The sequence below is a fragment of the Protopterus annectens genome, chromosome 8.part1, assembly GCF_019279795.1.
Source record: "Protopterus annectens isolate FY-2018-M chromosome 8.part1, PAN1.0, whole genome shotgun sequence".
NCBI classification, from domain to species: domain Eukaryota; kingdom Metazoa; phylum Chordata; order Ceratodontiformes; family Protopteridae; genus Protopterus; species Protopterus annectens.
The window spans coordinates 152,929,960-152,951,740 of record NC_056742.1 but is presented as its reverse complement, the minus strand read 5'-3'; the positions used below and the strand labels follow the sequence as shown (position 1 = coordinate 152,951,740).

Here is a 21,781-nt window from a genome sequence, read left to right as displayed (position 1 = left end):
CACCGCGCGGAGAGAAAGACTGAAGAAAATGGTGTCGGTTGCATCTTATATACCCATGGCGCACTGACGTCAGGGAAGAAGCGACAGCAACTGACGCCGGACCAAGACTTTGGAACTCTGGCCGACTGCGGGTCGCCTGCCAGCAGGATAACCCAAGTGTAATGACTGCAACAGTGAAACATGATGAACATCTGCTTATCATGGGGTGCTGTGATAAACTTGCCAGGTCTCTTCGGAGTTGGTTCCACTGTATCCAGAGCTGACCAAGCCTTTCGAGCCACCATGGACATATGTGGATCGAAAGGCAGAGAAACCCAGGAGGTGGAAGGTCGGGAACTGAACGCATCCAGGAATACAGACTCATCCTCGGTAGGGGCTAGGGGATTCCAATTCCCCCTCTGCTTAAGCATTTTGAGGATGTCCAAAAAGGAAACATCTTCAGAGGGGGATCTCGGGGACCCTTCCGAATCATCTAAGTCTGTATCAGAAGTGACAGACTCAGGGGAGTCAATGTGCATCATCTTGCACTTCTTCTTATGAGGGGGCTCCTCTGAATGATCAGGGGAGGCCTTGGAAGAAGAGGAAACACCCAATGGGTTGCCCTGGAGCGCCAGTTCCCCACGCTTGGGGTCTGGAGGAGGAGCAGAGGTTGGCACAGGCACTACAGGGGACAGAGCCGATGGGGCAAATAGTGGAGCTGACTCAGTGGCCAGCACACTCCTCATGACATCGAAGGCATCCCTGCCACAATGCAGAGAAAGCTCCGGTTCCAAGGAAATCGGAATCTTTCTCCGCACCGAGGGAGATGGCTCAGAGGCCAATGTAGGAGCCAAGCTCACCTGCGCCGAAGCGCCGAGAGGGAGAACGGGGTCGGACAAGGGTCCGATGCCACTCTCCCCCTTGGAGCCGACGAGGGAGCCCCAGCACCCAGATCCCTCGACGGATGGCACCATCGAGGGAATTGGAGCCGACGACGGAACCAAAGGAGATAAAGTTATCGGAGCCAACGGTTCCACTACTCAAACCCCAACAAACTCCGGCTCTGAGCTCAATGGAGTCAGAGGAGGAACATCAATAGAAGTGGATGGAGCCGACACCTGTTGAGGAGGGCTGGACAACATCTTGGCAAGTGCCTGTGACTTTAGCAACCTACTGACCACTCTCTCCACGTCGTGATCCGAGAGCCTAGAGGATCGAGAGGAGTGAGAAGATCTGTGACTGTGCTCGCTTTGCAGCAGGGGAGACCGAGGAGCCGAATGTATCGATTCCAAAGAAGGGGACCTCAGTCTCTTGTGACTCCGCGAAGGCTCCGATGTTTCTGATGGAGCCGACGGGGAGATAGTTTTATCGGTTCCAGCCGGAACCGAAGTAGCTGGTAGAGTCTGAACCAAAAATGGCTCCAAACTTGGATCCGACGATTTGGTAGATTTAGGGGATTTCACAGGCTGAGTCTTGGCCGGTGAATCCTGGGGCTTTAAAAGGCCCCTAAGAATAAGCTTATTCTTATGCTCCTGCAGAACTCTTGGACTAAATGCATGGCAGATAGAACAAGAGTCCTGCAGGTGCACAGCGCCTAAACAATAGACGCAAGAAGTGTGCCATCTGTCAGAGACATTTTTGGACAGCATGAGTCACACTTCTTGAACCCAGACACCTTGGATACTTTGGACATCCTGTAATAAAAAATACAACAATAGCTAACCAACCAAAATACAGTCTACAGAAAAGAACACAGTACACTACAGACTAAAGCTAAAGTTTGTTTTTTTTTTTTTTGATAGGAAAGCCTGTAACTCAAACGGCTAGCCTATAAAGGAGGTAGAAGGAAAGCCTCTACATTAAACGAGTTCTAAAGGGAAGGGAAGGAAGCTAGAAATACACACTTAGCTAACACAACAAATATAAGACTAAAAACTAACAAAACCCCCTAGGAAAAATACTATTTCTAGTAAAAAAGTTCTATAAAGAAACGTTATACGAACCTGAGCCAGAAAAACGACACCTCGCAGCTGAAGCGGCAAACGAGATCAGGGTAACTAGCACTAGGCATCATGGGATAAGGGGTAGCCTTGAGGCAGTAAACAGCTCTCGAGTTATAGAAGATGGCTGAGTCGGAGCAGAGGATCAGCTCCGATCCCAACCAGCAAGAACGAAGGCGAGATAGACAACTTAACATCAAAGCTTGTGAAGCAACAAAGCTAGCCACTATATCTGTGTCCCGCCCAAAGTGTCACAATTTGTGTACTGATCTACTGTGTGATAGTGTGTCAGATACCTTGCTTAAGATATGCAGGCCATGTCTGCACCCACCTTTTGATATAATATTCTGGTTATGTGGTCAATGAACTCCTAACAGCTTTAGCTGGCATGACTTTTCTATTGTGAATCCACAGTAACCCAATTTCGACATCATAACATTCTTAACTATATCAGCGAATTCATGATATTCCCTACAACTACAATTAAAATGGCAGGATGACAGTTTCCAGTCTCAGTCTTGCTCCCACTCTTGTGAAAAGCCATCACAGAGCATTCCTCCAGCATTAAGAACATTACCTTGTTAAGAAAATAGATCTTCCTATTCTCCATTTAGTTCTTTATGAATTTCAAAATGAATCCAATCAGGCTGGATTGGTGTACATTTTCAGTTTTGAAATTCTTCCAGTAGTCTTTCCTCCTTGAATAGACTGGGATCAAATACCTTCATTCTGGGCATCTCTACTTGTTGCATTTGGCAAATCTTCCTCCCTTCAAGAATAATGAGCAGTCTGCTTTTTCACTTTATCATGCTGACAAACTGTCATTTTTGTCAAGATTCATTATCCCCTACTTGTCTGTCTTTCCCCTCACGTATTTATAAGAGATTCTTAACTCCCTCATTTCTTGCTTGAAGACAGTTTAGCACGTATAGCTAAGGTTAATGGTTGCTAACCTTTATCCTGCTATCCTGTTTTTCCCCTCAGTGTCTATCTGCATATGCCGCACTTCTGAGCAAGTCATTTAATAAGAGATCCCTATAAAAGTGCTTGCAAACAATGGGACCTACTCAGCTAATAAATAAATAAAATGGTTAAACATTTCTTAGTCTGGGACTTTGATTTTCTGACTGCCTTTCTTGCTTCATCTGTGTTAAATGACTGTTATCTGTCTTCCACCTTCTGTTTTGTAATCTTCTTAACTTATGCATGTTTTCCCCAGCCTTCAACATCATCCCATTTGAGAATTATATCTTTTTGACCGGCATGCTTGGGTTACACTAAGGTTTCTTGCTTTATCCACCAATATTTGTTTACACCAACACCTTGCTCTTTGAAAGTCTTTTTCCAAACTACTACCCCATTTGGTCAAAGCTATCCATCAAAAGTCTAGTTGCTTCTGGTTAGATCAGCTTCTTTAGTTGGAGAGGACAGCTGTTTATTGGAAGACTCCAGTACTAGCTGTCTCCTGTTCCCATTTAATTCTTAAAACCAAAAGAAAATGAGCCCTCACTGGCAACAGCCTTACATCTGGTACATTATTTTACTAGTTACTGGTGGCTTTCCAATTTATTGAAAAAAAAAAAAAAAAAAAAACATTGGTCCAGATTCATTAACAGCTACACTAAGTGCAGCTGTTGTGTATGTGGCATGGTGTTCAATGCACACTATAGCATGCTATATAGTATTACTGCACTTAGTGTAGAACCACGAAACAATGGTAAGTGGGAGAATATGCTAATGATAGCACAAGTAGCTGAATTACAAGCTAATTAACCAATCTAACAAGGCAGAAATATTCAGGAAGATATAAAGTAATTGTTCACACTCAATGTAGCCATTTGCCCTGAAATCCAAAAACTCTTTGTATTACAGCCACGATTACACATGGGAAAAAGAAGGATGTTAGAAGCTGCTGCTGCCATCATTAACCTGTATGTACACACCTGGCTTTAACTCAAAGTGCTGCTACTACTGACAAAGCTCGGTCAGGAAAAAGGAGGGTGTTTAGACCCAGTTTAGCTTATGGACTTCATGCCATAGAAATTGTAGAGTGATACTGGGTGGATAGGGAAACACTACAGGAAATATGCAATCTCTGCAGTCATCACCTGAGGCCCCAGAGTAGTTGTGGAGAACCCATCCCACTGAAAACAAAGGGACATGTAGAATCACATATATCTGTTAAAGACACATTTCAGAGACCTACAGAGGATATATTAGGGGTGTCAAAGGCCTTAGCTTCCACACTATCAAATCACTTTCTAAATGCAATACTACAAGATGCAAGGGAGCATACCTGTTTCCTAAGAACCCGACAGGAGAAACAGCAAGAACCACGCAGATATTTTATGCAATAGCACACTTCCCTGAAGTTTGGGGGCCATATATTGCACACAGAAAGAAATAAAAGCACCACCTCGTGAACTGGGAAAGAAGTACATTAACATAAAATAGTACCACTCTACAAACTGTCAGGCTGTCTGTAATGCTCAAGAGATCATCTATCGTGTCTGTGCAGGTAACCCAGGCAGTTTTCACAACTCACTAACTAATAAAAAGCACAGATTTAGAAAAAACAAAAAACTGATGGAAGGCAACCAGAGAAAGTACAAATATTTTAATTAAATATGTAATGAAGCGCTTTTCGTTTGACTTAATAGACAAACTTCATCAGATAAAAAGTTTAAAGAGGTAGTTTTTTTGGTCATGATAATATAAGCAGTATTTTAGTGCACATTGGGTGAGATGACTTTTTAATTAATAACTTTTTTATCAATATGTGCGTATTTAGTAAATGCTCCTTTAAGGACCTAACTATGTTTCATTGAAAGGGAGAACTATGTAATTGGATTGGTTGTAGTATGCCATATGATTACTTGAGTTCCAGTTTTAAATGTCTAATTTTTAAGAACTTGGTATCTGAAGAAGTTTGTCTATTAAGTCAAATAAAAAGTGGTTCATTAAATATTTAATTTAAATATTTATACTTTTTCTGATTGCCTTCCATCAGTTTTTTGTTTTTTCTAAGTTTTCACAACTCACTCATATGGCATACCTGTGAAATGTACACAAGGTTTGCTATGGATGATTTCACACAAAGGCATCCAGTTGGGATACAGGTTATATTCTGGAGCTGTGGCTCAGGACACCCATGAGAGATACACATAACAATGAGCAAGGATACAGCGATGTCCATGCTCAAACTACAAATATCATAGAACATGTACCTGGCTTGCTTAAATCAAGGTTCCAGTGTCTAGACACTTCAGGAGGTACCCTGCAGTACAACCCAGCCACCTCTGTAGAAATACTTACTGTCTGTTTCAACAAGGACAACTAAAGGCAGGATCACAGTTCGTTCCCAGTACCACAGATGGAGCCGGCACCTCCAGCAGATACAGATGAGGAGTCTGCAGGAGAACCACCAGACACAGATGCTGATGGCAGATGTAGGCATGCACAATATGAAATAGCTCTGGCTAACAGGCAAAGGACAGAACACACACACTGAATACCTAAAGAAAGAATAACAGTCTTAGCATGTACAAATATTAAAAAATGATGCCTGACAAAATGCACAACCTTTACTTAAACATGTAATGGTTACATGCAGTTAGCATCAGACACAAGCAACCCCCCAAAGAGATTTTTCTCACATCTGCATTATTACCAAGGTATGTCTGGAACATGTATAGCAGAATCTATGCAGTTGTATAAATGATTACTATGATAGGCAAATTCTCATATGGCTCTAAGTTGATACATGTCCCAGGTGTACAGTAATGTCAGTAATACCGCATGATTGATGTTTGTCATACACAGCTATGGATTTTGCTCAGTAATGTGCATCACACCTTTCAGTTGGCCATTGTATATAAACCAGTGAGCAGGTCAAGGGTAGCATCATTTGCACAAGTATAACTGTAAGCAAGACTTAAACATCTATGTTGACTGCATGAGTAACAACAGTAACACAAATACTGTGAAGGCCAACAATTACAAAAGCAATCATGCACAACTGATTATGAACTATGATTAAAAGCATTTATTCTGCAATACATTTTCATCAAAGGAAGGTTCTGAGTAAACAAGCATTAGCTATCCTGTCATACGTGTGGAGTAGTCAGTTCAGAGTTGTAGCCTCTGACCACAAGAACTAACTCTGCCAAGAATTGTACTAACAGTTCCAGGACCCAGGCTAGAATTTGGGGTGCTACCTGACGAGCTGTCATCACAACTACATTCAGGACCATGACCATGTGGCCTATCACATCTGGGTGTGGACACTGCAATCACTGAAGGAACAATGGAAGTACTGCCACTATGGGAGCAGGATCTTGCAAGGCCATGGTGGCTAACACTGGACAATGTAGTGGATCCATGGTCACATGATTGCCGACCCACCCCCAGCAGACATTCCATTCAAGACACTGCCTGATCCAGTCGGACATTCATCCTGGCCAAGGAGTCACCCATGTGGTTCAGGCAGTCCTGCACATCAGAATGCATAATGTTTAATACTCACAATCTCTCTTTTGAGGCCCTTGTGGAACGTGCATGTGCCTCCATGATGGCCCTTCACATATGTTGTGTGTCACCTAATGGCACACTAATGTCAGCAGCAGGGTGGACAGCAGGTCTCCTCTGAACATTTCTATCAACCCGCCTGTGTGGCATCTTGCACTCACAATGTCTACAAAGAGAACCAACCAATCGGGCAACTAGATGAGCCACTCTACCCAGATCCACTGTGTCACCATTAACCTGTCGTACGTCTGAGGTCTCTGTGTCATGGGTAAGTGTAGGCATACTGACTGCATCCAAACTAAGGGCAGGAGATGCTGGAGGCACAACTTCAATGTCAGATTGACCCTCTGCACCTCCAGACTGTGCCTCTTCATCGCTGCCATCATCTTCAGAGGCTACCAATACTCTGACATCAGATGGCAGGAGTTCCACTGTGTCACTGGCAGGATCATCTATAATAACAAGTAAGCAAACAATGACAACAAAAAAGAAATAAAAAGAGAATAAAGAATAATCAAACCAATGTTATGAGAAATGTATATTACAGCTTAAAAGATACTACTGCACTGAAATCAAACAACTTTCATTTACACATACATCTACCTTTGTATATTAATAAGAATACACAAGGTGTGCTTACCATGTGCAAGTGGTCATGCAATGGTAGACCCAGATGTTGTCCCCACATACACACACACACACACATAAAATAAATAAATAAATAAATAAATAAATATATATATATATATATATATATATATATATACACACATATATATATATATACGTATTATGTGTATGCGATAACAATTACTTAAATACCATACCTAGCAGTTATGTAGCAGACACACTGGGGGTGTCTTCCACATCAGTCCCAACAACAAGGATTTTGTGTTAACCCTGTGCTGAGCTGTCTGGATCTCTGACAGTGGACAAGAACTCCTCTGTTTCATTCACTGGTGGCTCAGTAGAAGAACCACCCTCCCATTACCACATATTCACAGGCAATTGCAGCTGCCTGATGTCTGGCCGCTGTAATCATATCACTGGCCCTATGTCTTATTTTGGAATATGTACATCCATGGCTTCCCACTGCATTAATATCATTTACTATCTGTTCCCATATACAGTCATGGGAGGATCTGTTTCCCATGCATCTCACATTGGAATTACCCATGGCAACAAAGGGGCTGAATGATCACATCATTCTCAGTGTCCATGTATGGTGGTTTACAGGGTAGAGATGTCTTGGGGGCCACAGACCTGTACGAGAGGAAAATTAATAGGAAAGAAAAAAAATCATAAGCACAAAAACAAAAGATGGTTAAACACAGAAAACACATATGAATGTATCCATCATGCACAAAATACATGAAAAAAGTAAGGCTTCATATGAGTACACACAACTTAATACAGTCCCCCCCAAAAGGCACAACAAAGAAAGAACTTGATAAAAAAAATATCATAGCAGGACTAATATTTCTGTCACTCTGTAGTACACTGCAACATTAAAAAATATTGTACACCTGTCAAGGAAAATGGTTAATACTTAATGAACTGATATGCACTTTCATGGATGTCAGTAAGGTAGACATCAGAGCTTTAACACAATTGTCACTGCTACTAATGCAAGAACCCATGACCTTTGTAATAACTAATACAACAGTCTTTCAAAAGTGATCAGCTTTCAAAATTGAAAATTCCATTAAACTACCATCGTTATGTAGAAAAATACTGCAGGGTCAATAAATAACTGTGGTATACATGCCCATGCCAACAGCTACTGAGAATAATGCAGACAGTAAAGTAATACTTGTATTGTGAAATGCAAACTATAACTAAGGTTCAAATACATAAATGTGTTCATAACAGCAACTTAACTTTGCACCAAGTCAGTTGTGAAAATAGAAAAAAGGTTTTCAAAGTAAGTAGCAGTATCAAGTTCTCAGGATCCAAGCAGTCTCCTCACTATGATACAAGTTCCTTAGCTACACTATTACTGTTACATATAATGCAGATTCAGCCCTCTCAGCACAGTGAAAATGCAAATGAGGTGTGAACTCATTAGCATTCATAAACTCCACAATCTGTACTAAGGACATGGAATGTAAACATGATGTAAGGACCTACACAGTTAAATGCACATGCCCTACCTCACTGAGAAATGTTACCTGCTAACTGCTTGCAAGTGTGAATGATTAGTCTGCCTGCAGTATCAATCAGGTTGTGTCAGGGAGACGATACTTAACAAGAAATTTCATGACTACCATAGGCTGACTTAGGACAGCAACACTTCTAACATTTATATGATTTTTTATGCCTCTAAATGCAATTGTGTATGCAATTCTAAGGAAGTAGATTACTTACTGAAACATATCAACTGCAGGGCAAAGCACATAGCAGTCTTGTTAGGGAAACATACATGTTGGAGTGATCACAAAATAAAGAGAAGGAAAGGGGTGCAGTGGTTGCATTTATTTAACACTGTTGAAGAAAAATGTTCCCTGTTGCCAGTATCAAAGCCATCTACTCATCTAACTGCAAATTATACATGACAAAGGTCAGAAATCACTTCTGTTTCACCTGTAATGTCAGTTGATACTATGTCATATATTGAGTATAGGTAACCTCTTTAATCTTCGTAGTATACTGTGTGCGGCACATAATGACAGGAATCTGAACTGCATCTTGTAAATGCCCTGGTGTCTTGGGGTTCTAATCCAGAGATAGTGGTGTTTGTATGAACATAATGATGTTTAATGAATACATGACAAAGGTGAGGAAATATCAGTTATACATTTTAATTACTTGCTTCATAATGTTTCCTATATTTAAGTACCTTTAATTTTTTTTCTCTGTTTGCTTGCTTGCCGTTTGGCATTGTGCCCTCTGGAAATGATGTGGTCTCTAGCAGTGAACTGCAGTTCACTGTGTAAGGAGAAAAGTGAAAATTTTCACTTAGGCTGCCTTCATTAGCACAAACAAGTAGCCACAAATAACATTTTGATTGTTGGAAGGATATGTGAGAAGAATGAATTTGTCACCTGAATGCACTTCTTGATGTCTTCATTGTTAGCTAAAACTACTGAATGAATTCATTTCCCTGTCAGCTTTTTTTCTCCATCACTTTTTTCTAATGCTTGTGAGTATTGGATAGTACTCAATGAAGAAAATGCACCTCTCATGTATCCTTCTCTGTGGCCCAATGTAAAAATGCAGTGATCTTAGAGAAAAAGGACTGCTAATGTAGGGTTTGAATCCAGTTAGCTGATAATTTTATCGATTGATATTACTGTGCTGTTTTGTAAAAAAAGTACCTTTCTTCTTACAGTAAATGGATTGGCTTGAAACAGAATCTTTAAATAGAACTTTTAAATTAACACTTCTAACAAACTGCTTTAAGTCTGTAAGAGCTGCGACAATGTTGTCAGCAGCTGTGGGAATGAAACTAAGTCCTTTCTGTAACAGGGACAAGTGTAGAGATTCAAGACGAAAAGTAGATAAACAATACCATGAGTTACCGCTGAGTCAGTTTTCCTTGCCCCATAGGGCTCTCGTTCTTCCGCTTGATTCCACTGAGGTTTTGTCTCTGTAAGGATTGGCCCCCCCGACACACTCCGTTCTTTCACTTTTTCTGGTCGATCCAGCTGAAAACGTTTCTGGGTAACATTTAAAATCAGCTGTTGACTCTTACCATTCACATTTTCAGCACCATGCTCCTTCTCCATTGATTCTACCGCAACGTGCGTATTGACATGCGTACTGGTACCAGCCTCTGGTGTGGAGGTCGCCGAAGTGTCAGAATGTGGGGGCGTGTCCTTAGATAGGCGAGTTGACATAGCAGAAGATACCAGGGACATGGAGTCAGAAACATTCACAGATGAGGCTCCAGTATCGAAAAAGTCATTTTTCGATATATGCTGCCCAGAATGCTTATTAACAGTAGAAAAATCTTGTTTAGGCCAAGAAAAGATATGGCCCCTCTGGAAATCAAGTACATCATGTTTAAGCTTACTTTTTTGCAGCTTCAAGCTTATCATCTAGTGTGTGCAGTCTATCAAGCATCTGTTGGCACACATTAGTCAAATTAGGAAAACGGCATAGTAAGCAACTTGTTCTCTAAACTGATAATTTCTTCCTTCAAATCAATCTCAGTTTGAAGGAAATGATCATTCATCAAAGTCATATAGTCAAGGCTTAACTTCAAGTTAAGCTGTTGCCAATGCTTAAGTAAATCTGGATAAACATTGCCATACGACAGCATTTTTAAGATCCTTAAACCTCGTGGAACAATGCCCATGTCAAGAAAAGCTAAAAAACTAAAATGTTGCCATTGTAAGCGTTTATAAGATCCAACTTTCTTCTCTAGTAGCTCTAAGTTCTTATTAAAGTCAGCAGCAGTTTCAGATAGTGAAAAGGAAAGGTTGTCAGTGATTTCCATCTCTCCAGGAACCAGATTAAGAAGTGAATTAACCTCTTTAGTTAAGAGAGCTTTCACAGAAATGGTAGTTTCCATAAGGATAAGTAGTACTGGCTGAACGGCTCTCAATCCACAAATCCCAATGAATACAGCAGGAAACACAGCAGCAAGATCAAAAACAAGCACCCAATGTAGTACCGGAAACAAAAAGCAACAGTAGAATACAGCCACGTTGAGAAAAAACTTTTAATACAAAAAGCAGCAGCAAAGCTTTCGGGTCTACACCCTTCCTCAATGCTAAATACTAAATGTTGTATAAAAAGTCAACATTTCTCAGTATTGCTAACAGCATGTGAGTTGCTGTCTGTCCAATTTCACATTTGGCATTAATTACATTCTGATATTTTACTCCAGAAATTAAATTTGTGATGTCTCAAGGAGATGTGAGAAGAATAACACTGCCACTGTAATGCACTTCTTGTTCTAGCTATTGTTAGTTATACCCTATGCTTGAACTGTTTTCCTTACAACTTTTTTCTCTGTTAATTTTTATATGTATATTTTTAATGCCTTTTCTATTTGCTCTCCACTCAGCAGCATGCAAACACAGTTATTTTTTTAAGGAAAAAGGTGAAAATTTAATTTAGGTTGACTTCTGTAGCACAAACCAGTCTGATACTGGTGTGTGGCTATCAGCACTCTGGACATTACCTAGTGAATAAATTCCACCTCTCAGCTAACTATCCCTTTGACACAAGGTAGAACTGAAGTGACTTCAGAGAAATAAGACAGATGATGCAGGGTTTGGATCCAGTTAACTGGTAATATTATGGGGGGGGGGTGAATACATATTTACACAGATTTTGTTAAATCACTGTGTTGTTGTGTAAAACTCAGCTATTATCATTACTGCTAATAGCACGTGAGGTTTTGTTTATCCACTTTCATATTATGTCGTATTAACTGTAAGTCTGATAACATTTGCCACAAATAACATTCTGATTGTTGGAAGGAGATGTGAGAAGAATGATCTGTCACCTGAATCCACTTCTTGCTCTGTTCATTGCTAGGTAAAACCACTGATTGAATTAATTTCCCTGTCAGCTTTTTTCTCCATTACTTTTTTCTAATACTTTTTGCATTTGCACTCTACTCGGCAGTGCACAAATACAGTTTACTACCTAAGGAAAAAAGTGGCAAATTTAATTTAGGCTGCCTTCTGTACAGCAAACCAGCCTGGCATCAGTGAGCAGCTGTCAGCACTCCAGGTAGTATTCAGTAAAAAATGTAATCAGTGAGGTAACTTTTCATGTGGCACAAGGTATAAGTGCAGTGATCATAAAAAGTGAAGACAAGTGATGCTGGGTACAAATCCAGGTAACGGATATGTTTCCAGAGGGGGTCAGAATGCCATTTGTCACATCATTTTGATTAGGAATATCACACTAAACACAAGTATCACAACTACATTTATTGCATTCCTGCTTGCTATAGAAGCCCAAAACAGTGTATGTAAATTATATTAAGCATGTAGAATGCATATACATAGGTATTATGTTTACAATATTTTGTTCTAATTATTGAATTTTCACAGAAGTATTTATTTATGACAATACGTGTACTATGCTGTGGAACAAAATCCCGGTATATGTGAGGCAGAGCACCTCGCTAGCCTTGTTCAAGAGAAATCTTGACCAATGGATGGGAGATCGCAGATATACCCCAGGGATTACCTCAGTGTCACTGCTCGACAGAGGCACAGCAAAATAATGGGTATAGTTCCCCATACTAAAGGGGTGGCATAAGCCACAAAACTATGGGCTAGGCTTGTAAATGCCCTTGGGCAGATAGCCTAGTATGAACCTATGAACCTATGAACCTATGATGAATGCATGTCACCTAACCACCATGTATGTATGCAACCTAACCCACCATGTCTTACTCAGGTCAACCCAATGCATGCATCTGAGATGCATTTACAAACATGAATACTGTCTGTTACATAGAAATGCAGTCCCAAGACTAAGTAAAGTTAAACATATACAGGCATCTCGTAAGTAGGTGTACATTTAGTCTTAAATTACTATACCTCTAACTACAATGTTAATAAGTAAACTCTCCTTTGGCAGTGACAGTAGAGTTTAACATTTTATCCTTTTTTATCTTGGGTTTGATTCTCAGGGGATACTACATAATCTTACCAGTGTCTAACTCCCAACATGCCAATATGTCACAAGTCATACCAGTTTTTCCTCCAACAAACTATGATTACAACCAAAACCATAAAGCATATCAGGGTTTAATGTTGGAACATGTATCAATAGTTTGAGCACTGTACATGGCCAAAGCTCAATGCCATTTTTAAAATCTTCTGTCAGTGTACTCATTGCCAATGTGTCTGGCAAGCCATTACTGTGCTTCCAATTCTGCAAATGCAGTTGACAAGGCTTTGCATCTTTGTGCACAAGCTGTTACAAATGAGATCTGAAATGGGTGCCAATCCAGACCTATATTTCTGTAGTGACTGCTGCAGACATGGCTGCTGGTATAGATGGTGCTTCTTTTAAAACATTAAGGTGGGAAGTTGAGGAGTCCAGGATTTTTGTGGAACTCCTCATGAAGAACTACAGCTATAGGCTACTGCAAGGGGAATATACCAGGTCTCTGTATAAGGCTGAGCCTTGGAATAGCTTAGCCAAGGTTGTTTCAAGTGCAACTGGCATCCCCACACACTGGAGAACAATGTTGTCACCACTACATTAACATGAAAAAGTGCAAGATGAGCCGCCTTGGCTGATGGGAGGATGAATTTAAGACTGCAAACACTCCTTAGCTGTGTAAGTATACTGACACATAACCTGTGTATGGTAAGGCATTAAATATCCAGACAATGTAGTTATACATCATACTATCATGTTTTTTTCTACTGTATAGCTACAGCAGAGACTGGAGAAGGCAATGAGGCATATCAGGAGAGTCTAACTTGTCTCAGAGAGGCACTGTGTAATAGCTTTTGGTTACTGCATTAGGCAATGGGTACATTAGATTAATTGTACATGGGATCGATACCAATAAACAGATGTTCAGTTTTTCTTTTACAGGCTAATACTGTAGCAATTCAATATTTGAAAATACAATTATTACCTTAGAAAGCAGATATCTGACATATCACAATGCAATACATGATTCTGTTAGTCATATCATACCGTTGTGACTGATTTTATGATGCATTCATGCCTTCCCATCAAATATGGATGTGGCTAAGGTGTGCTAATGAATTGTCATATTGTTTTATGCACTGGAATAATTAACTACTGTGGCATGCCATTGATATAATGATCTCTTTTTGTCTCTACACTCTCTCTCTTTTTTTATACATTGCTGCTGAAAACAAAATGACCATTAACACAGGGAGGTAGACCAACCACTAGACTTCCAACCACCATACGTCCACTGGTGGTTGTGGCGGCACCACCGCGGGCAACACAGACACTCAGCACATCTGGGTCACAACCTGTCAGCATTGCCTCCACAACTCCTTCTTACCTTCTCCACCTGCGGCAAGTAGCTCTGTCCCAGCTGCTAGTGCAGTGGTATCCTCCTGGAGCAGTAGTAGTGGATATAGCAATTTATCACTTGGCAGGTGCTGACAGGGCTGACGTAGGGCTTTATGGAGAGGGGGCCTCTATACCCAAATCAGCAGGCTTGAAACTTTCCTATGTCATATTGCCAGAATGATGCTATATCTGGCACTGATCCAAGGAAGTGACACAGAAAAAAGCGATGACAGCTCTGAGGGCAAGGACTAGATTCTCACTGTTCTCAAGTTGGATGTGGCTGCACGTCCAAAGTCCTCTACCTAGTTCCAATCATGGTGTCCCTAACCTTTTGTGTCCATCATTATCCTTGTATGTCCTGTATGTCTGTGCCTACTACCTAACCTACCCTAACGGTCTCATTCCTAAGCACCATTCACAACATTCCTCTCTCTCTCAAAAAAAAAAAAAAAAAGATCTGTCCGGCAAAAAATATGCCTCATAAACAACTCTCTACTGTGCCTATGTGTCATCTTGACACACTTGATTTGGTCCAACTGGCTATACAACATTATTCTGTTGTTGTCACCCATCCCTGGTATGGTGACTCTCCAAAGTTATAAAATTCTTTGTTCAATTTTACACTTGTGTTGTGAACAAGTGGGTAGCTATGGTGCTCTCCCACCACCCTCCTGCAAATTCCAGTATTCTTTCTCTGTATCCTACCCTCTGCTTTCTACCCCCATTTTCACCACTGCCCTATCAACCTTTTCACATGTTTAATCTGGTCAAAACATAGAATCACACACAACACACATGATAAGAAATGGCCCATCAACAAGCCTTGATTTTTTTTTTTACCTCAGCAGTTGTGCAGAGGTTGGCACTGCACACCATGCTGAGTGGCAGTGCATGCAGTTAAACTTCCTATGGCAAAAACTGAAGATTTTAGTTTCAGCTGCAGTAGTCCAGTTACTTTCACACAAATGTACTTGAATCTATTGTACTATAAGAATAGAGTAAAGGCAGACTAAAGGCATTACTGTGACTTACTGTAAGAGTTCTTAGACTGCTGGATGTAATGAACTATAAGTTCCTATGTGGCATGTTGAGATAGTTCTCCTGTCTATAGACTTATATTTTTGCATACTGTCATGGGTTTGATTACAAGTGTAGGTCAAATTATTCATTTACATTTTATATTCCTATTACACATTTAACTGCAAAACGTCTGCATTTCTCTCCATTTACATTTCATTAACTTATTTGAACAGTGCAGCAAGAAAGCATTTGCAAAACCATTCTAGCTCTAAAAGGGAGATTATTAAGCCACGCTTATCCTACTTATGTCTTAATGTTGGTTGCAGTCTCCTATCCCTTCTTGCTCCCTATAGCAAGTACTTCGCTAAAAAGAGCATGACAGCTTAATAATGAAGTAACACATCATACAGATGGACCTACATGTCCCTCAAAAAATATCATTGCTGTTCCTCTCTCCATCTGTCTCTCACTCTGTTCACCCCTCCTGCGTCAGTAAGTTGCCACTGTCCTTCAACCGAGTGCTTTAAATTCTGCAAAGAAGTGAGTTTCTTTGTGGCATGATGAGATATTGCTCAGATCAACGAACAGATATTAACATACTATTGAGGGTTTTAATCCAGGCATTAGGTAAGTGTTTCAGAATGTTTTTAGTACACTGTTTTGTATGTAGCTGTTGCCTACATATTGTTATGACTGAAAAAAAGTAAATGGTCTAGGCACACTGAAGTCGGCTATTAATTCATTTATTATAAAAAGTTCATACACAAGCGCTTTCACCATGACACAATGCAGGGATTTTTCAAGTGAATAAAAAAGTTCAGTAAAAATCCATTTAAATATCCTTGTTCCCAAAACAAGACACCAAGGAATTTTAAAGGCATATACTCTTCCGTTAATTAATACAATAACAATAGCAACCCTATATTATTAACATGTTACTTGTTTAAAAACATTAAATATTGTTTCAACTACTTCAAGTATGAAACATTTCAAAATTAAAGAAAGCACTGTAACGAGCTGATTAAATGTTAATAGTCCAGAATAAAAAAAGCCACTGTCAGCAGTTCTATTCTTATATGTACATTTTGTTCATAACTTGCTGGCTTTTTTAATCAAATAGGGCTTTATTGAAATATTGTCATTTAGACCTGGGGGGTTTGTTGCATTTAGTTTTATTTGCCAGTATGTCTTCCTGCAGTTTAACCAGTTCTCCCAGTCCCCCCCCCCCAGGGTCCACTCTAAAATCCCAAAGTAAAAACCTTTATGGTTTGGTTCCACATGGAGATGTTTATAAAGGGCACTGTTCAAACTTTTTTCTTTATATGGTAAATATGCTCGTAGATACGTTTACTCAATGTCCCTTCCGACTTCCCTACGTAGAAACTTGGACAGTCTCTACATAGGGCCAAGTAAACTATTCCTCAGTCTCTACATAGGGCCAAGTAAACTATGCCTCTGGTCATACAGTTGCCCTTCCTAAAAGTTAAAGTACTATTCATGTCATTATTTAACATGACCTTTTCCTTGTCAATAATGTATTGACAATAATTGCACCTTCCACGTTTTCTTGTTCCAAAAGTTCCCTGGTGTCCACCATCATTTTTATTCTTCTCAAACAGTTTTTTTTAAATTTGTCCCTGTTTTGAAAACAAAATGCGGAGTCTCATTTACTTTGTGTACTATATCCTGGTTGAATTTTAACATTTTCAAATTTATTTCAACCAAGTTTTTTTATTTCTTTTAAAACATTACTATATTGCATCACTAAGCCATAGCCACTTTCTTAGACCACTCTTTGAAACATATAACAGAAGACTATCAGCCATTTACTAAAGTAGTTCTACAGTCCTATTGATAGAATACAGTGAACAGAAACAAGATCAAGATTCCAGTTACAGTCAAACAATCACAACATTAAACTCAAGCATACATTTTAAAACATTAGCTGTAAAAATTAGATATTTCAGCTAAACTAAACTACTGTTTAATCTCATGTATATATTTTCATTAAATGACTTATCACATTTACTTACTGCTTCCTCCCATCCTGTTCTGAATGGGTAATGCATAAATTTTCCATCTTCTTCAGAGATTTCTTCACTGATCTGAATAAGAGTACTAATGGCATTTCTTTCAATTTTTGTCTGGCAGGTGAAAAATGGAAAGATCTGAAATGTTTTACTCGACTCTTCCTCTTTACAACAGACCAGTGTGATGTCACTTAGGTCATCCATATCTATAATTTACTTTCAAATGATTTCCTTAAAAAAAATCACAGCATACCATCAGTTATATAAAGACACTATTCAATATTATACTTTAAATCATTCCATGCCTAAAAAAGCTTTTTATAAAATGTTTACCTCTAAGAGACTTACTCAGCTGTCTGCTTTGTTATTGCCTTCATTTTTCTTAACAGAACATATGGACTGTTCATAATACTAGTCCAACATCATAACGTTCATTTTGCTTATAGTCTAAGATTGAATATGAGGTGACCTGGTCTAACCCTTAAGAATTTTTCACACATTAGCACAATACGACAGACTATGAATAAGTGGTACACAAAGATCAGGAACAATTGGATGAAGTATAATTATCTGCAACACTTAAGTCTCATCAAAAATGACTAAATTTCTACAAACAGCTGCTATCTGAACACAGACTTCAAAATACCTATGGAAAAAAAAACAGTGAGATACACAATAAGTATAGACAATACAAGTTTACAAAAAAATAAATAAAAAAATAAAAAAACAATAATAAATATGAAGCTTAATGGTAGTGGTATGCATTGATAACAAATATATGTTGACAAAGCAAGGGGAAAATTGCATTAAATACCATACAATAAAGAATAAGGACTGGAACAACCTGATTTTTTTATGTCAAATTCAGCAAATTCTCTTTCAAAAAAAAATGTCTGCCAAACCATGTAGCAGGCTCCCTCAGTAAGCCAAAGGTGCTACATCCTTTTTGAAGGCGTTTCCCTAATTCTTCATTCCCTACATTATTTCTAGTCTCCAGTTCTTCTTTGGATTTACACAAACAACACCATTGTTACATGACACAACCAAACAGGGAGTGAACAAATGTTACAACCTCTGCAGACTTAGCCTTGATTGCTTGGGACACAGTCATTCAGCAAAAAAATTCTTCTTTAAGATGTGTACATTCCATTAGAAAAGAACACTGTGACAGATTTTCTGAGCAGATCCAGTACAGATTCTCATGAATGGATACTAAACAGACAGATCATTCTAGATATTTTCCATCTGTACTACTCAGAAAGATCTTTTTGTCTCCATATAACAGACAACTTGGGCTGTTCTGTTCAAGGGTATCATGTCTACCAAACTACAGTTGCGTAATTTACAGTTACCCAGAACAATAAATATTCAAATTCTTCATTGCTGCAACAGCCTATGGGTTGTATCTTGCTAAGGATAGAGCACCCAGACAGCTTCCCTAAGCTTTAACCCTATCCCACATAGTCACTCTGGCGGCCTATAGGCTAATCCCTTTTGAAAAGAACTATAAAAACAGCCAGAGTGACAAAATCTTCAGGTCTTTCTTGACCCAAAGCAGAAAAAAAGAGGGACTCATCCTGAAACAACCATAACTATTATAACCAATGAAAGATTCATCACAAAAATACAACAATAAAAGTTATAACCCATAGTAACTATACAGAATAGGGGGTGAATGGGTGTGGCTACTGCAGCAGTGAAGAATTTGAAAAGCTACTGTTAGGGATAATTGCAGCTTATACAACTGTACTATGTTCAGCATTTTCAAAGATGCAGCAGCCTATGGGTAGATTACCAAAGCTTACCCAGACTAGGAGGAGGAAGGATAAGAACCCAAGATCCCCTGGAGAATAGTCCTAGCAAAGCCTACAGTGGACCTTGACAAGGAATCCAGTTTGTTGTGCTTTGTAAGTGTATGGATGGAGGACCAAGTAGCTGCATCTAGAATGTTTCTAGAGACTTCTCTTTCCAATATGACATCAAAGAAGAAAATACCCTGGCAGAATGGGAAGCAACCCTGCCTGGGTTGATTTTGCCATGGTGGGAGTAACAAAACACAATAGCAGAGGACAACCATCTAAAGATAGTGTGACGCCCATGCCCTGGCCCAGCAATCAAGGAGCCTCAATGCTCACCACTAACACCAGAGAGGGCGTCTCATATATGAGGAAAGGATAACAAAAACACACAGTAAAGTGCAATTTCCCTTAAGAGCCCACAGAGATCACAGTCAGTCCTTGCTCCCCAGGTCCCCAACAAGACTCCCCACTGGCACAGCTATAGGGTCCAGATATCAGCCTAGCTGGGCAAGCTAAATTTTCCAGCCCCCTCTTTGTTCAACCAGTGCTTTGTGTCCTTGCCCAAGTAGCTGACACCCACACACTTTGAGATAAGAGTTTTATACAACCAAACATATACTTCTGGGGAAGGCCGGCACAGGTTCTCCAGCTGTGCCCCTTTTACCCAGACTATACTAGTGCCCTGCCACCAACCAGTTAATAATTATCAGCTACTCAAAGGACTTTAAAAGGGTATCCAATTATTACTCTGCAATATTATTATCCGATTGGTAAGTGTAACTAATCAGTCAAAGCTTATTTGGAGTGACTTGGACAGTAAACTCTATAAATATGCAATGTACTCTAGAGCTTAAATTATCTCTACGCAAACTAGCCACAGTTAAAAGGTTTTAAAATATTTAATAATAAATAATTAAAACCACAAGACAATTTTTTCTACTACACAGTCAGTGCAAGTCAAGAGTTCAGAGATCACACAGAAATACTTAAAATAATTCAGTAGTACAGTTCTGACATCACAGAAAAACACAGTCTAATATTTCTAGTTCTAGCTACCTCTAAAAGAAAACACAAGTCTAAGATAACTTACATGTGAGCAAACTTACATGTGAGCAAGAGGCAGTGCTGTAAGTTGGATGATCTAGACAAAAATGCTTAATGCCTTCTGATACTCTCTTTTTAAATTGCTATTGCAGTTCTGATAAACATTACATCATTCTTTTACATTTTCCTGGAGTTTCCAGGCTACACATTAACTGCATTTACATTCTTAACATCTCCCTTTTGTTATCTTGCAGCTGGTCAGGAAAAAGAGCAATAAAAATACATTTGCATGTTTAAATCTAGCAATTTAACTCTTGGTTAAAACAACAGAAATAATTTCTTCATCTAGACTTTTCGGCACCACTGTCTACTTCAAAGGGTCACCACATGCTTTACTTTGGTCAGTAGAATGCACTGTTGTCACATTTATTTCCAGTTCCACATGTAACAGTATTTCTTTACATTGAAGACAACAAGTGTATGATTAACATTCATATTTACAAATGATAGAATTATGTACCAAATTCTATCTGGCTAGGCTGGCAGCCTTCACCCTTCTCTACCAGTCTTTGCATCCCCCACCCCCCCAGGAGAACCCAAGCTAGTTTTTCAAGTGACCCTTGAGAAACGCCACTCGAGAGAGTTAGGTCTATCTGAGTGTACCTACCCCATTCCCTGTCTTGAGAGCCCATCTGCATTGGCATTGCTACTCCCATTGCGGTGCTGCACTGACATATACGCTTGTAACCCTAGGCTCCATCTTAGCAACTTGGCATTTTGCTGGCTGGCTCTGTTTAACCATATTAGGGGGTTGTGATCTGTCATAACAGTGAATTTCCTTCCATAAAGATAAGGGTGAAATTTCTGCAGTGCCCACACTCTGGCTAGTCATTCCTTTTCTACAGCTGCATAGCATTCCTCCCTGTGTTGGAGCCTATGACTGAGATATACCACTGGGTGCTCTTCCCCCCCTGAAGAAATCTGGCTACGCACAACCCCCACTCCATGGTTTGAAGCATCCATCTGCACAACAAATTCTTTGCTGTAATCTGGATTGGCTAACACAGGGGGTTCTCCCAAAGCTTTTTAAGCTTCTGGAATGCCTGCTCACACGCTGGGGTCCACACTACCTTATCTGGCCTGTTCTTCCTTGTCAGGTCTGTGAGGGGAGCAGCTATAGTACTACAACTGTGGACAAATTATCTGTAGTACCCTGCTGTCCCTAAAAATGCCCTTACCTGCATTTTAGTAACAGGTGCAGGCCATGCCTGAATGGCTTCCACTTTGGCAGGTTCTGGCCTTATTTTACCACTCCCCAGTCTATGTCCTAGGTAGGAGACCTCCGCCATACCCACCTGACATTTGCTCGGCATAATGGTCAACCCTGCCCTCTGCAGTCTGCCCA

General features: G+C 39.8%; 1 protein-coding gene across 2 annotated transcripts in view; it reads right to left on the bottom strand.

The window, feature by feature from the left end:
* The window catches only part of CCHR8.PART1H16orf46 (chromosome chr8.part1 C16orf46 homolog), a 222,167-nt gene that overhangs the window by 139,167 nt on the left and 61,219 nt on the right, over positions 1-21,781 (bottom strand). For both annotated transcript variants that reach the window (XM_044081796.1, XM_044081797.1), the window contains exon 2: positions 17,537-17,764. In XM_044081796.1, the coding sequence (XP_043937731.1) occupies positions 17,537-17,737 (201 nt within the window). In that variant the 5' untranslated portion in view covers positions 17,738-17,764. The remainder of the gene's footprint in view (positions 1-17,536; positions 17,765-21,781) is intronic.